Source organism: Myotis yumanensis, unplaced genomic scaffold (genome assembly GCF_028538775.1).
Source record: "Myotis yumanensis isolate MYYU_CA2020_CCGP unplaced genomic scaffold, mMyoYum1.0.hap1 SCAF_12, whole genome shotgun sequence".
NCBI lineage: Eukaryota > Metazoa > Chordata > Mammalia > Chiroptera > Vespertilionidae > Myotis > Myotis yumanensis.
In genome coordinates, this window is record NW_027223763.1 from 31,699,783 (window position 1) to 31,712,034 (window position 12,252).

General features: G+C 37.4%; 1 protein-coding gene across 7 annotated transcripts in view; it reads left to right on the forward strand.

The window, feature by feature from the left end:
- The first annotated feature begins 201 nt into the window (after window positions 1-201).
- The window catches only part of TUT7 (terminal uridylyl transferase 7), a 57,310-nt gene continuing 45,259 nt past the window's right edge, over window positions 202-12,252 (forward strand). For 3 of the 7 annotated variants that reach the window (XM_070431396.1, XM_070431403.1, XM_070431402.1), the window contains exons 1-7: window positions 202-330; window positions 1,722-2,272; window positions 7,400-7,581; window positions 7,873-7,989; window positions 8,510-8,687; window positions 10,483-10,571; window positions 11,749-11,800. In XM_070431396.1, the coding sequence (XP_070287497.1) occupies window positions 1,753-2,272; window positions 7,400-7,581; window positions 7,873-7,989; window positions 8,510-8,687; window positions 10,483-10,571; window positions 11,749-11,800 (1,138 nt within the window). In that variant the 5' untranslated portion in view covers window positions 202-330; window positions 1,722-1,752. The other 4 variants (XM_070431399.1, XM_070431401.1, XM_070431397.1 and 1 more) reach the window with 4 other exon arrangements.

Below are 12,252 nucleotides of genomic sequence, written 5' to 3' on the forward strand. Positions count from 1 at the left end.
AGAGGAGACCTGGGCGAGGAGGACGGGGCACAGACGCAACGGCCTGATAGGATGTCCTTTCTCCGGAGAGCCAGCGCACGGGTGGCGGCGGCGGCGGAAGTGGGCGTGGCGCTGCGGAGGCGGGGCGGGGCGGGGCGGGGCTGGAGGCGGGCGGCCCTTCGGCTGGGCGCGCGTTTCCGGCGTGAGCGGCGGAGCTCTCCGGCGGGGGCAACCCCCGTCTCCCAATCGCGCACAATGAGCCAGCGCTGAGCGCCGGAAGTGGGGCCGAAAGACAACACAGAGAGGGAGCCCAGCCCGGACCGAGGGAGGCGGAGGAGCGCCGCGGAGGTGGTGAGTGTTCCGAGCGTCTTCTCCGCGCGTCCCTCCCAGACTCGCCTCCGGGGTGAGTCTCCGATAGGCTCCCGGGTCCCCAGACTGGAGGGCGGGCTCCGCCCAGGAGTTACGTTGGCTTCATCCTCCGCTGGCCTCGGTCCCAGGGGCCAGGCCAGCGGGGACTGAGCTATCGGGTTCGAGCCCGTATCTCCACTTTCTGTCAGACCCTGCGAGGGCCGAAGAAGAAGGGATTTAGGTGGAGGCCAGCCCGGGGGGCCTCGGAACCCATCGGGGAGGTAGGTCACTTCCTGCTTCCTGGTACCCGCGGTGGGTGGCTTCGTGGCGGGGAGTACGGGGACGCTTCCTCTTTCTCCGCCTCCGGTCCCAAAGGGTGGAAACTGAGGCAGATCGGGGGCGGGGCGATCCGATGGGGATCGTATTGGGGAAATTGCAGTTTGTGACAAAAACGAAACTTGTTTGGGGTTGGAGGAGGAGGACGGGGAAGAGTCGCTGGAGTTGTTTCTTGGTTGGAAACCCAGCCCCTTTGACTGGAGCGGAGCCTCGGTGGGGCCTCCGTCACCCAAGCGACCGAAGCCATCGGTCTGAATCGGGGTGGTGAGGTGAGCCAAGGTCCCGGGACGCGGAGGAGGGACGGGAACGTGGAGTTTTAAAGACTGTTTCGGGAGTTTTCTAACAGTATAGGCTTAGGATGAAGGTTTTTCTTTTTGTTTTGTTTTTTTAAGAGAAGCGCTTTTGTCATATAGGTAAAACTTGGTCTGAGTAACATTTTGTAATATTCCACTTCTGGAGACTATAGGGAGCTCCTCTTAGTCACAGGTTTAATCTTCATGTTAAACTGGAGGCCCGTTGCAGGAAATTCTTGCACTGGGGGTGGGGGTGGAGGGTCGTTCAGCCTGGCCTAGGCCCTCTCGCAGTCCGGGAGCCCTGGTGGGGAGCAGGCCTAAGCCTCAGTTGGACAGCCTTAAGGTTGCCACCAAGGTGGGAGAGGCTCCTGCCATAGCAGCTTCGGAGCCTGGCTCCGGGCTTCTGGCTGAGCAGCGCTTCCTCTGTGGGAGCCAACTGACCACCAGGAGGGAGCTCCTGAGTTGAGCATCTGCCCCCTGGTGGTCAGTGCGCGTCATAGCGGCCGGTCATTCTGCCCTTCGGTCGATTTGCATATTCGCCTTTTATTATATAGGATAGTAAGTACTAATTTTCATGATGAATATCATAGGATAAGCCTCCTAACTTCTAGTGTAACACACTGATTATTGGAATGTGATGAAAATTAGGGGAGGGGGGAAATTTCTTATGGGCTTTTGAGCATCTGTGCAATACATGTGGTATTTGGTACACTAGGTATGATATCTTGTTATAGTTTGATTTTCCCCCAAAATGCTTTCTTTCAGGTGCAAAGTAAGGAAAGTGAAGTCAAAGACCATGGGAGATACAGCAAAACCTTATTTTGTGAAGCGTGCTAAAGACCGGGGAGCTATAGAAGATGAGGATTTCAGAAGGGGTCACCCTCAACAAGATTATTTAATAATGGATGATTATGCCAAAGGCCATAGCAATAAAATGGAAAAAGGCCTTCCCAAGAAAAAAATAACACCAGGGAACTATGGGAATACTCCGAGAAAAGGACCATATGCTGTTTCCAGCAATCCATATGCATTTAAAAACCCAATTTACAGTCCACCCGTTTGGGTAAATGACAACCACAGAGATCAAAGTAAGAGATGGCTATCAGATGAACTTGCTGGTAGTTCAGAGAGTTGGAGAGAATTCAGACTAGGACCTAGAATTCCTGTTATGAACCGACCAAGAAAAGACTCCTTTCAAGAAAGTGAAGATGGATATCGGTGGCAAGATGGAAGAGGCTGTAGAGCTGTAAGGCGACTATTTCACAAAGACCCGACAAGCCTGGAAACCATGTCAGAAGTGGAAACAGGAAACCATGGTAATGTGTTGCAATCTGTCAAGTTAACAACCCAAAGTCAGCAAAGTCTTTTCTTTTTCATCCAAATGAGTTTTATTATTTTTAGCAATGCAGTTCAAATTTTTCATAGTTTCTGCTTATTTAATATAATTATTTTAAGGATTGCAGTTGTGATACATGTGTATATTGGTCCCTTTAAAAGTTTCCTTTGCCATAATGCTCATTTTATTTTAGTCAACATATTTCCTGTTGGTGTTTTTTACATAAGAGGGTGATCATATCCTCCTGGAGACAATATATAATGTCTAAATCATGTATCACAGTTTTGTATTTGAATAATATAAATGACAGACTGTGAAGATTTTAAAAATCTTATTTGATATAAAAGCACAATATAGACTGCATATAGCTCTTGCCACGGAGGGAGAGGTGGGTAGTCCAAGATTTTTTAATTTTTCCTCAAAAGTGAGCTTTACAAACGTGTTGAGAGATACTAAGTTTAGAAGTCAGAAATACACATAAAAGCTTTACCTTTTAGTTTCAAACCAGAAGCCTATTCTGAGTCCCTACATGTTTGATAATAATTGCCCCTAAGCATTCTACATTTTTCTAAAAGGTGGATAGATTTTGTCCATGTACCAATGATATCTGTAAACAGGAAAATTATTTTTATCTAATGGACAGTAATTACTAAAATAAAGTCATACATTTGCAGAAAAAATAAAACTAATATTTAGTCTGAAAATGCAAAGTATGCTTGGAAAATTATTCTTGGAAAAATGGGCTATTACGTTTGTTGACTTTGTTGTTTTTGTTGTTAACGTTAATCCTCACCGAGGATATTTTTTCCATTGATTTTAAAGAGAGTGGAAGGGACGAGAGAGACAGAAAGAAACATCGATATGAAAGAGAAACATCAATTGGTTGCTTCCCACATGAGCCCGTCCAAGATCAGGCCAGGGATTAAGCCTGCAACCAAGGTGCATGCCCTTGACTGGAATCGAACCTGAACCCCTTCAGTCTGAAGGTCAACTCTCTAACCACTGAGCAACTGGCCAAGGCTGCCTGCTTTGTTTTTTTAAGCAACTTAGTTATGCTCTTTTTCCTTTCCTTCCCCTATTGAATAAGCTATTATGTTTTACTAATTTTACTACCAAAATTATTCCTGTTAATTTTACTACTGAAATCTGTCTTCTTTATATTCCCAGTCTGTAGTTCTTCCTCATTTCTGCTATCAAATCAGCCTAGCTAAACACTCGGCTTCCATCATCACTACTGGTTTGCTTCCTATTAAAAACCATTTCTTCCTAAAAACTTAAAGCAGTTCCTGACTGACTATAAAATAATGAGAGAAAGAAATGGAGTGCTAGGCCTGGGGGTAGTGAGGGAGAGGCGGTTGACACTTTTTAAATAGACTGATCAAGGTAGCCCTCACTGAGGTAGTGAGGGAGCCGGCACTGGGAATTTTTGAGGAAAACGTCCTCCTCTCCCACCCCTGTGTAAAGGCCAAGACAGAGCGTGTACATTCCAGGAAGAGCAAGGAAGCCAGTGTGGCTGAAGGAAAGGAGGCCATATAGAATGAGTTGCAAACTAGCTAGCACTTTTACAGGTTTTGGTTTTGTGTGTGTGTTTGTTTCTTTTAATTTAAATACAGGTAGGCAATGTTGGCACTTTCTAGGCCCTTTTCCTTCATATTATCTCACAATGGCCAGTGTGTGTGTGTGTGTGTGTGTGTGTGTGTGTGTGTGTGTTTTAAACCTGTAGGTCATTTGTCACCTGTACATTTATAAGTCTTAATAGGGAAAACATCATGTTCTGTCTTTATAGGGTCTTATGAAAGTATAAAATGGGAAGAAAAGGTGTTATTTTATATTTTTTTAAATAGGAAAAGCAAAAGAAAATGCTTTGAATCAAATAGCCAAAACAGAATGAAGTATTAGGAATCAAATGCATGGGAGAGATCAAACCTTAGCCTCGGAAATCTTGAAGCTGTAAAGAACTTGAAGGAATTGTCTGTCATGATATACCAAAGGTAGAATCACAATTTTACAAAGCAGGAAGTTGTGGCTCAGAGAGGTTAAATTTATCCAGACTTGTTTATGTAGAATGGCAGATGAGGAAGTGAAACTGAAATCATGTACGTACTCTGCTGCTCTGGCTGTAACTCAGCGTCACTCGACCTGCAGTCTGACAGAGGGAAACTGCACACGCATGGAATTTCTGGACTTTCGTTTGTGTTTTTCTTTTTAAAATTTTGTGTGATTTTAAGTATTTGTGTATTACTGTGTCTGCAGGACATGGACATTTTAACTTAGTTACCAATAGTTGGTCTTTTAGAAAAGAAAATTTGATGTTGAGCAGTATTATGTAAAGAAAGGTTTATAGATCAAGAGTTTGCAACCAGAAAGATATTAAAAGGGACTGTTTACATACCAAAAACTTATTATATGTATTTGTGTTTCATTTTAAAAGAAGTTGATTTTAAGAGGTTTTGAATAGGAAATGCGTCTTTACTGTCTTTTTATTGAAAGCTCCCATGTTTTCTCTATGTGAAATACAGATGATTCTTTCACAGATGCTAATTAAAGGTCTTTTCAGTCTCGATTTCTTGAAAATCTTCATACAGGAAATACTAAGCTTTGGTATAACATTGCTCACTGTAGAGAGAAATTTAAACTTTGCACTACACTCAGAGATTCCTAAAAAGGATCTCATTAAAGGAACAGAAATTTTCCTGAACTCAAACTTGTCTTAATAAGGAAGGATCTTATTAAATGATGTGAGAAAATGTAGTGAAATTATCTCGAGTTGCTTTGTTTTTAATACTACCTATTTTTCATTACCACTTACACTTCATCTCTCAAATATCCTAGGTTGCCAATTTATCGTATTTGGGACAGTTCCATTAATAGTCTTAGCTGGAAAACATCCATTTAAATACACATGTCCTTTGTGAATGGAACAGTGGTTCATATGCAAGTAAAATATGGGAACTTAGAATACTGTATATAGAGAATTCATTCATATTACCAAAAAACTTGGGATAAGCCAGGTAGTCTTAAGCAATTATGGGAATTTTTTTTTTTAGCAAAACCCAGCTTTGCTTTCCCGATTCCCAACAGCTGGATTTTATTTGATCATTTTTACTATGCAGGCCTGTGAGGTTCAGGTTATATTGCCTTATCAATACTGGTCTGTTCTAGTTGTGAATGAGTATGCTGCAAGGGATTTTAATTAATTCTTTTTAGTTTGTATGTTGTTACAAGGCTGAATTTAAGAATTTCATCTATGCTTTAATCTCTGTTTCAAATCCCTTTGCTTTGACTTAGTCATGTGTCTCTGTACAAGTCACTTATTTTCTTGGACCAGCATTTTCCCCATCTGTACAATGGGAGTAATTTTAGCATCCATGACAGGATCACTGTAGGGATTAAATGAGGCAATGCCATATAAACTGCTTGCATTGCATCTGTTGCATAATAAAATACTCTGTAATGGTAGCTGCTGTTATCATCAGCATCAGACAAAATTTCTGCAGCCACCTACTTCTCTGTAATAAAAACAGTAAGGAGTTAATTGTGGTCTCTGGAGGGAAATTGAAGTCATTCTTTCTACAAAATGACAGCAAATATAGTTACATTTAGAAGTCTTCGTGAGTAGGAGAGAAGAGGGATTAAAAAAGGAATTTGGTTCTATATCAGTTAGTTTTTTGTGAACTAATATGGACTTTCCTAATGGGTATTGCACATGTTGGTGTAAATCTCTAGTGTTTGCCTAAGTGAGAAACTTCCGTCCTGAATACTGAAATCAGATGCAATTTTTTTTTAAGTTGGTAATAATAAGCAAATGAAATGAAAATAGACATTCCTTTAAAGTAACAGAAATGCCTATCTCAAAAGTTTAGGCAGACCAAGAGTACTGTCCTTAAAAGATTGATATTTTAATTGGGAGTAGGGGGAGTATTTAAAAGCAAGTATCAAGGTGTAGACTGATTTTTTTCTTCCAATGACTACTTTTTACTATTTTGTTTGATCTATGTTGGTTGCTTTTAAAAATAAAACTGTATTTGTCCTAATACTTTAATTTTGTTTAATTGCCACTTACTATAGTACAGAAACTGTTTGCAGAATTTCACTATATTCATCTTATGGTTGTTTGAACACAGTGCTTGCTGATTTCCCTTTAGAACTGTTAGCAGGTAGCTTTTGTAAAATAAAAAGGTTCTGTATCTCCCTTTTCTGATAGAATTTTTTTTCAATCAACTGATTTATTGTAGCTGCTATACAAGTAATAAGTTCCAGTGGAAACTTGACAGGAATTGCCTTATGCAGGGCATTGCAGGTTTCTATTTTCAGACTAGTTATTGGTAAGCCATTTAGAAACTTTATTTCCATTCAAGTCATCCAGTCTATTTATTACAATTTTTCAGAACTTGACGGAAGTTATCCAAGTTATTTACGACAATTTTTTAATAAAGCAATTCCACAATCGCCTTTAGTTTCACAAGTATTCAGTGTGCATGCCATTGAAGAAGTGAAAGTGAAAGTAAAGATAAAATGGGAAGTAGTTGTCCTCAGTAAATAAAATTTTGGCTTAAACTTCTTGATATTAATGTGGGGGGACAATTATGTGAAGACTGAATTTTCACTTCAGATAAGAATGTAGTTGATTTCTGAGATCTTTGGAAACATATTTATTGTCCATCTGTGCTCTGTTGATCTTGTTCACTTATGAAAATGAAAGCAAATGTGGATAGTTTTCATTAGAATAACAGGTTTACTTACAAGTACACTAAAATATAGTAGATACATGTACATTATATATTATGATATATTAGGTATATTAGAACAAGTATACTCACCTTCAGAGGATACTTTCAGCAGTATACCAAAAGATGATAAAATCAAATTATATGATTGAAGTAGAATTCCTTGTAAGTTTAAAACACACCTATTTCTATGGATTAATGTATGTAGATGAGGCGCTTAATGAGTATTCAGACATTCTGTCCATGCCTATCCCTTTCCTTATGCTCTGTGTTCAGTTTTCATTCAGATATTACACGATTTCATTAATTAATATAAAATTCTGCTTTTTAGTCAGTTCTGTTATTTAATATCACCAATAATATTTTTTCCCTAACTTAAGAAGACAAGATGCAGAAGTCCAGACCTAGGAAGCCACGGAGGACTAGAAATGGGGAAAGTGAACTGGACGGGGACTTGGAAGGCCCTGTGATCGACGAGTCTGTGCTCTCAGCAAAGGAGCTCCTGGGTTTACAGCAGGCTGAGGAGCGATTGAAAAGGGACTGCATTGACAGGCTGAAAAGGGTAACAACTTTTATTTGTTAGTTAAAATCCTTGTTTTGTTTAAACTGTGTTAGTAATTGGGGATATGTGCTTTGGTGAATTAGATATCCTACTTTGGTTATTAGTATTGAAGCACTGAAAGCTACAAATGATAGTTTGATTTAATGAATTACTTAAAAATGACTGTTAAGATAGTGAGAGAGTGACAGTAACATATTAACAATTTTAAAAGTGGAGGGGAAATCATCTGCCTAATTTTTGTTGACCTATAGTTTTAAAGATATGTATCTTATAAATCTCTTCAAATTATAGCGACCAAGAAACTACCCTACAGCAAAGTACACCTGCAAACTTTGTGATGTTTTCATTGAATCTATTGCATTTGCCCATAAGCATATCAAAGAGAAGAGGCACAAGAAAAACATTAAGGTAAATTTAAAGTAACCAAAACAAATGTTTACCTGTCAGTTGTTATTTCTTGTCTTTGTGACTTTCCTCTCCTTAATAACTTTGCTACCTATATTATTGAATTTACCCAAAATACTTTATGCTGCTCAGACATGTTTTACTGGGTAGTCTTATGAATTTCCTTAAGGATACTATGAAGATGAACAAAGTCTTTGATAGGACTTTAGTATATGTCGTTATTGCCAGTAATAAAATAATTTGTCATTGCTGTTTTTAATATTCTTTTTTTAGCGCTTTTTTCTTTTTTTTTTTCTTTTTCTTTTTTTTTTTTTTCTTTTTCTTTCCCCCCGCCAGCACTTTTTTCTTATTCCTGCCTTCCTGCTATTATTACTTTATGTGCATGAAGAAATGTTTGATAACATGAAAACTAACACAGCTAAAGTAAAAGGGAAGGCTAAGAATATACTATAGTGTTGTCTTGGTAAATGGTAGAAGGTTAAAAAAGTGTGTCACTTTTTAATCTCAACATTGATCTTAAAAGGAGAAGCAGGAGGAAGAGTTGCTCACTACACTGCCCCCGCCTACGCCCTCCCAGATAAATGCAATTGGTATTGCCATTGACAAGGTTGTACAGGAGTTTGGGTTACTCAATGAGAACTTGGAACAGAGACTAGAAATTAAACGTATCATGGAAAATGTGTTCCAACAGAAGTTACCAGGTATTTTCTAGATTTGTTTTTCTATTTACCTAGCTAAAGGTACTTCAGTCATTTTACCTACTAGTAATAATTTTCACCTAATGGAAATTGATCTGCCATATCTTTATTTTTTGCCTGTTTTTGTTTTTCCTGGCTTCCCCTGAGGAAACAAAGACTTTTGCATTCATTGTCATTAAACCTGTTTTCATTGTGAATTTCATTATGTGCATGTACTTGAAATTAAATGCCCCATGTTAGTGGGGCACTATGGGACTCTTGTGTATATGTTTGTTTACCTTTCTACCTATTTAAATTGACATAATATTTTGAGTTAAAATACAGAGAAGTATGTTGGAGTCAGTTTCATGTATCTGTGTCCAAAAAAGTTTCTATTTAACCACACTTAAAAGACTTATAATATCTAAAATGAGCTTTGCAAACTAATTTGTAATAGATTTTGTGTACTGTTGAATTCATTCTCCATATTATGTCTGTGGAGCCATGGGAAACTATTTTTTAGGATGTTTCTCAAGTGATTCTAAAACACAGATAGGGTTGAAATCACTGTTTTAATTATTACCATATTACCCATAGAACCATTTGCTCCACTGTAAGATCATTACATATATAGTGTATCATTCATATTCATACATGCTTTCATAAAAATAAAGGGTGAGAATTTGCTCATTTCATGATATAGGGACCTCATTCTTTATGTTGTAGATAGTTCCTGAAAAGTCACTTATAATGTTGATGTATTTTGCCATAGACTTCCATTGTAAAATTGAATGTATTTTTTCCATGGGAAACTTTTAAAGCCCAAAGAAATCACTTGACTTAACCTGGGGGAAAAAAAATCCACAAAGTTTCCTGATGAGAAAGGATAAAATTTTGGCACAATGGTGGTAAAACATTGAGTGGTAAATATAGGCCATATACACACTTTTCTCTGAAAAGTGAATCACATGTTGCCTAGTGTTTTATATCAGTTGTATAATTATTTTTCAAAAGTTTTCCTAAAGGGATTATATTATGTTAAATGCTTTTTGTTTATCATATGAGTATTCCTATTAAAAATCTTTATGCTGAAGGTCATTTTTATGATTATTATTTTATAGAAACAAAATCTTTTTTTTTTTTTTTTAAATATATTTTATTGATTTTTTACAGAGAGGAAGGGAGAGGGATAGAGAGTTAGAAACATCGATGAGAGAGAAACATCTATCAGCCGGCTCCTGCACACCCCCTACTGGGGATGTGCCCGCAACCAAGGTACATGCCCTTGACCGGAATCAAACCTGGGACCTTTCAGTCCGCAGGCTGATGCTCTATCCACTGAGCCAAACCAGTCAGGGCAAGAAACAAAATCTTTATAGTAAATTACACCTTATGTGGCCTTTCTAAAAGGTGAAGTGTTTGCATAAACTCTTTAGTATACTATCAGGTTTATAAATATAAAACAAAGTTAGCCATTTCTTTTCATTTTCACATTTAAACATTTTAAAAATGATAGCAAGTAGTATTTTTTGCACAAAATGTGAAATAATAATTTAGGAATTTTTAAAATATGTTTTACAACTGAAAAGAGTAGCCCTGATGCTAAATCACTGTCAATGCAGTCTTCCCTATTAAAATAAAATAAAATAAAGAGCAAAAAGTCACCCTTGCTATCCTTTGTTTATGCCAGCCTTGAATAGTGTTTTGCTTTTGTGTATAGTTTTAATTGATGGTCCTGTTTCTGAAATAACAGTGTTTTGTTATAACTTTCAAGAAATTTTACCTTATTTATGACTTTTATTTATTTACTTTTTTTTAGATTGTTCTCTAAGATTATATGGGTCATCCTGTAGCCAATTGGGTTTCAAAAATTCGGATGTAAACATTGACATTCAATTTCCAGCCATTGTAAGTATAAAATGAAATGTTGGAATTTTCATAGATTGGTATGGAAATTCTATATTTCAAATATGAATATAGTTTAGAGATTTGCAGATTCTTTTAAGTGTAATGATGGCAGGTTTTTTTTCCTAAAATTTCTATTTCTATTTTCTTTTGCCTGTTTTCAGCTTGAGGGCATTATTTCAAATACTCTACAGTTTTTCATACTTACTTTACTCTTTAAATCTTTCATACGTCAAATACTGGTATTCTTACCATGTGAATCTTATGGGACTATTTAGGTTCAGTTAACTTGAAATGATTAAATTACCTTGGGAAAGTCAACTTTCCAGTGTAGGAAAGAATTTTAGATGTTAAACAGTGTAGATATATAACTTTTATGGCCTGAAAGCTTAATTTGCTTCTGGGTTTCCTCTCTTAATACACCTACTTTATTAAAATAATTATGCTTTTTTTTTTTTATTCCCTCCTACTATCCCCAGCCACTCAAAAATAATTATGCTTTTGAAGAACCACACATGACCTAACTTTCTGGTTTAAACATGACTCAGAAAAACTTTTGATGAGTCAGAATTTTAAAACTGGGAGGCACTTTAGTAGATTATCCATTTATCCACTGGTGGTTACCATGGCCCAGTGTGTAGATGGTTCGTGCCCATTTAATTTACCTGGGTTGCTAGTTCAAATACTAATTCCTGGGTTCTACCCACAGATGTTCTATTTCACAGCCTCATTCTTTGCCATCCCGGGTACTATTGCGCCATGGTCAGCTGACCGATAGATTTTACTATTCTTTTAACCTTAAATTATGATTAGTAATTTACCAGCACAACAGTTTTGATTCATTCCTTCATTTAGCAAATATTCACTGAGTCTCAGAGAGTGAGAGAGGTAATATTGTTCACAGTATGTCAGCTTCTAGCCACAGCTTTTGAGATTTGCTGAGAGGCTAAGTAACTCAGGAATTAGATAATTTGGAGTTAACTGTGTAGTAGGTCTCCTTTGCCCATATTCATCCTCGTTTGGTGCTCATTTCTCTGTCCCTGACCAATATAATGATTAATTTCTTTACTCTGGTGGTAATGTACTTTCTAATTTGGATAATTTCAGATGACTGTATATCATCTCAGTGAAGCAAAAGTACTTGCAGATAATTTGATGTATTCATTGATCTATTTTCTAGATGTCTCAGCCAGATGTTCTCCTACTTGTTCAGGAATGTTTAAAGAACAGTGGTAAGGCCAGATTCTTTCTACATTTTACTTTTAAATGTTTCTTTTGTCTATAATTTGAATATATCATTTCTGAAACTTTGAAAATCGGAAGTCATTATTTAGCTTGATAATAATGTCACAATTTGTAAAGATTAAATGAACCTTAGACCAAGTCTAAAAAGACACAAAATATGTAAAATTTACTCTTGAGGGTAAAACTAAAGGGTAATCTGCTTTGTACAGTGGTTTAAATTAATACTTTCTAATGGCAAGTAGGTGTGACCCAACCCTGATATATGAATCAACAAACAGTTGTTCCCAAATAGACTTGTCAGTTGCCCAGCTTGGGATTTAATGGCTTTTTATGCTTTCCAAAGGTCTCATCCAACTGTCTTCTCTATTGAATTAGTCTTTCCCATCCTTCTTGTTGAATTAAACCGGTAAACATTTTTTTTTACTTTATATATTTTTTG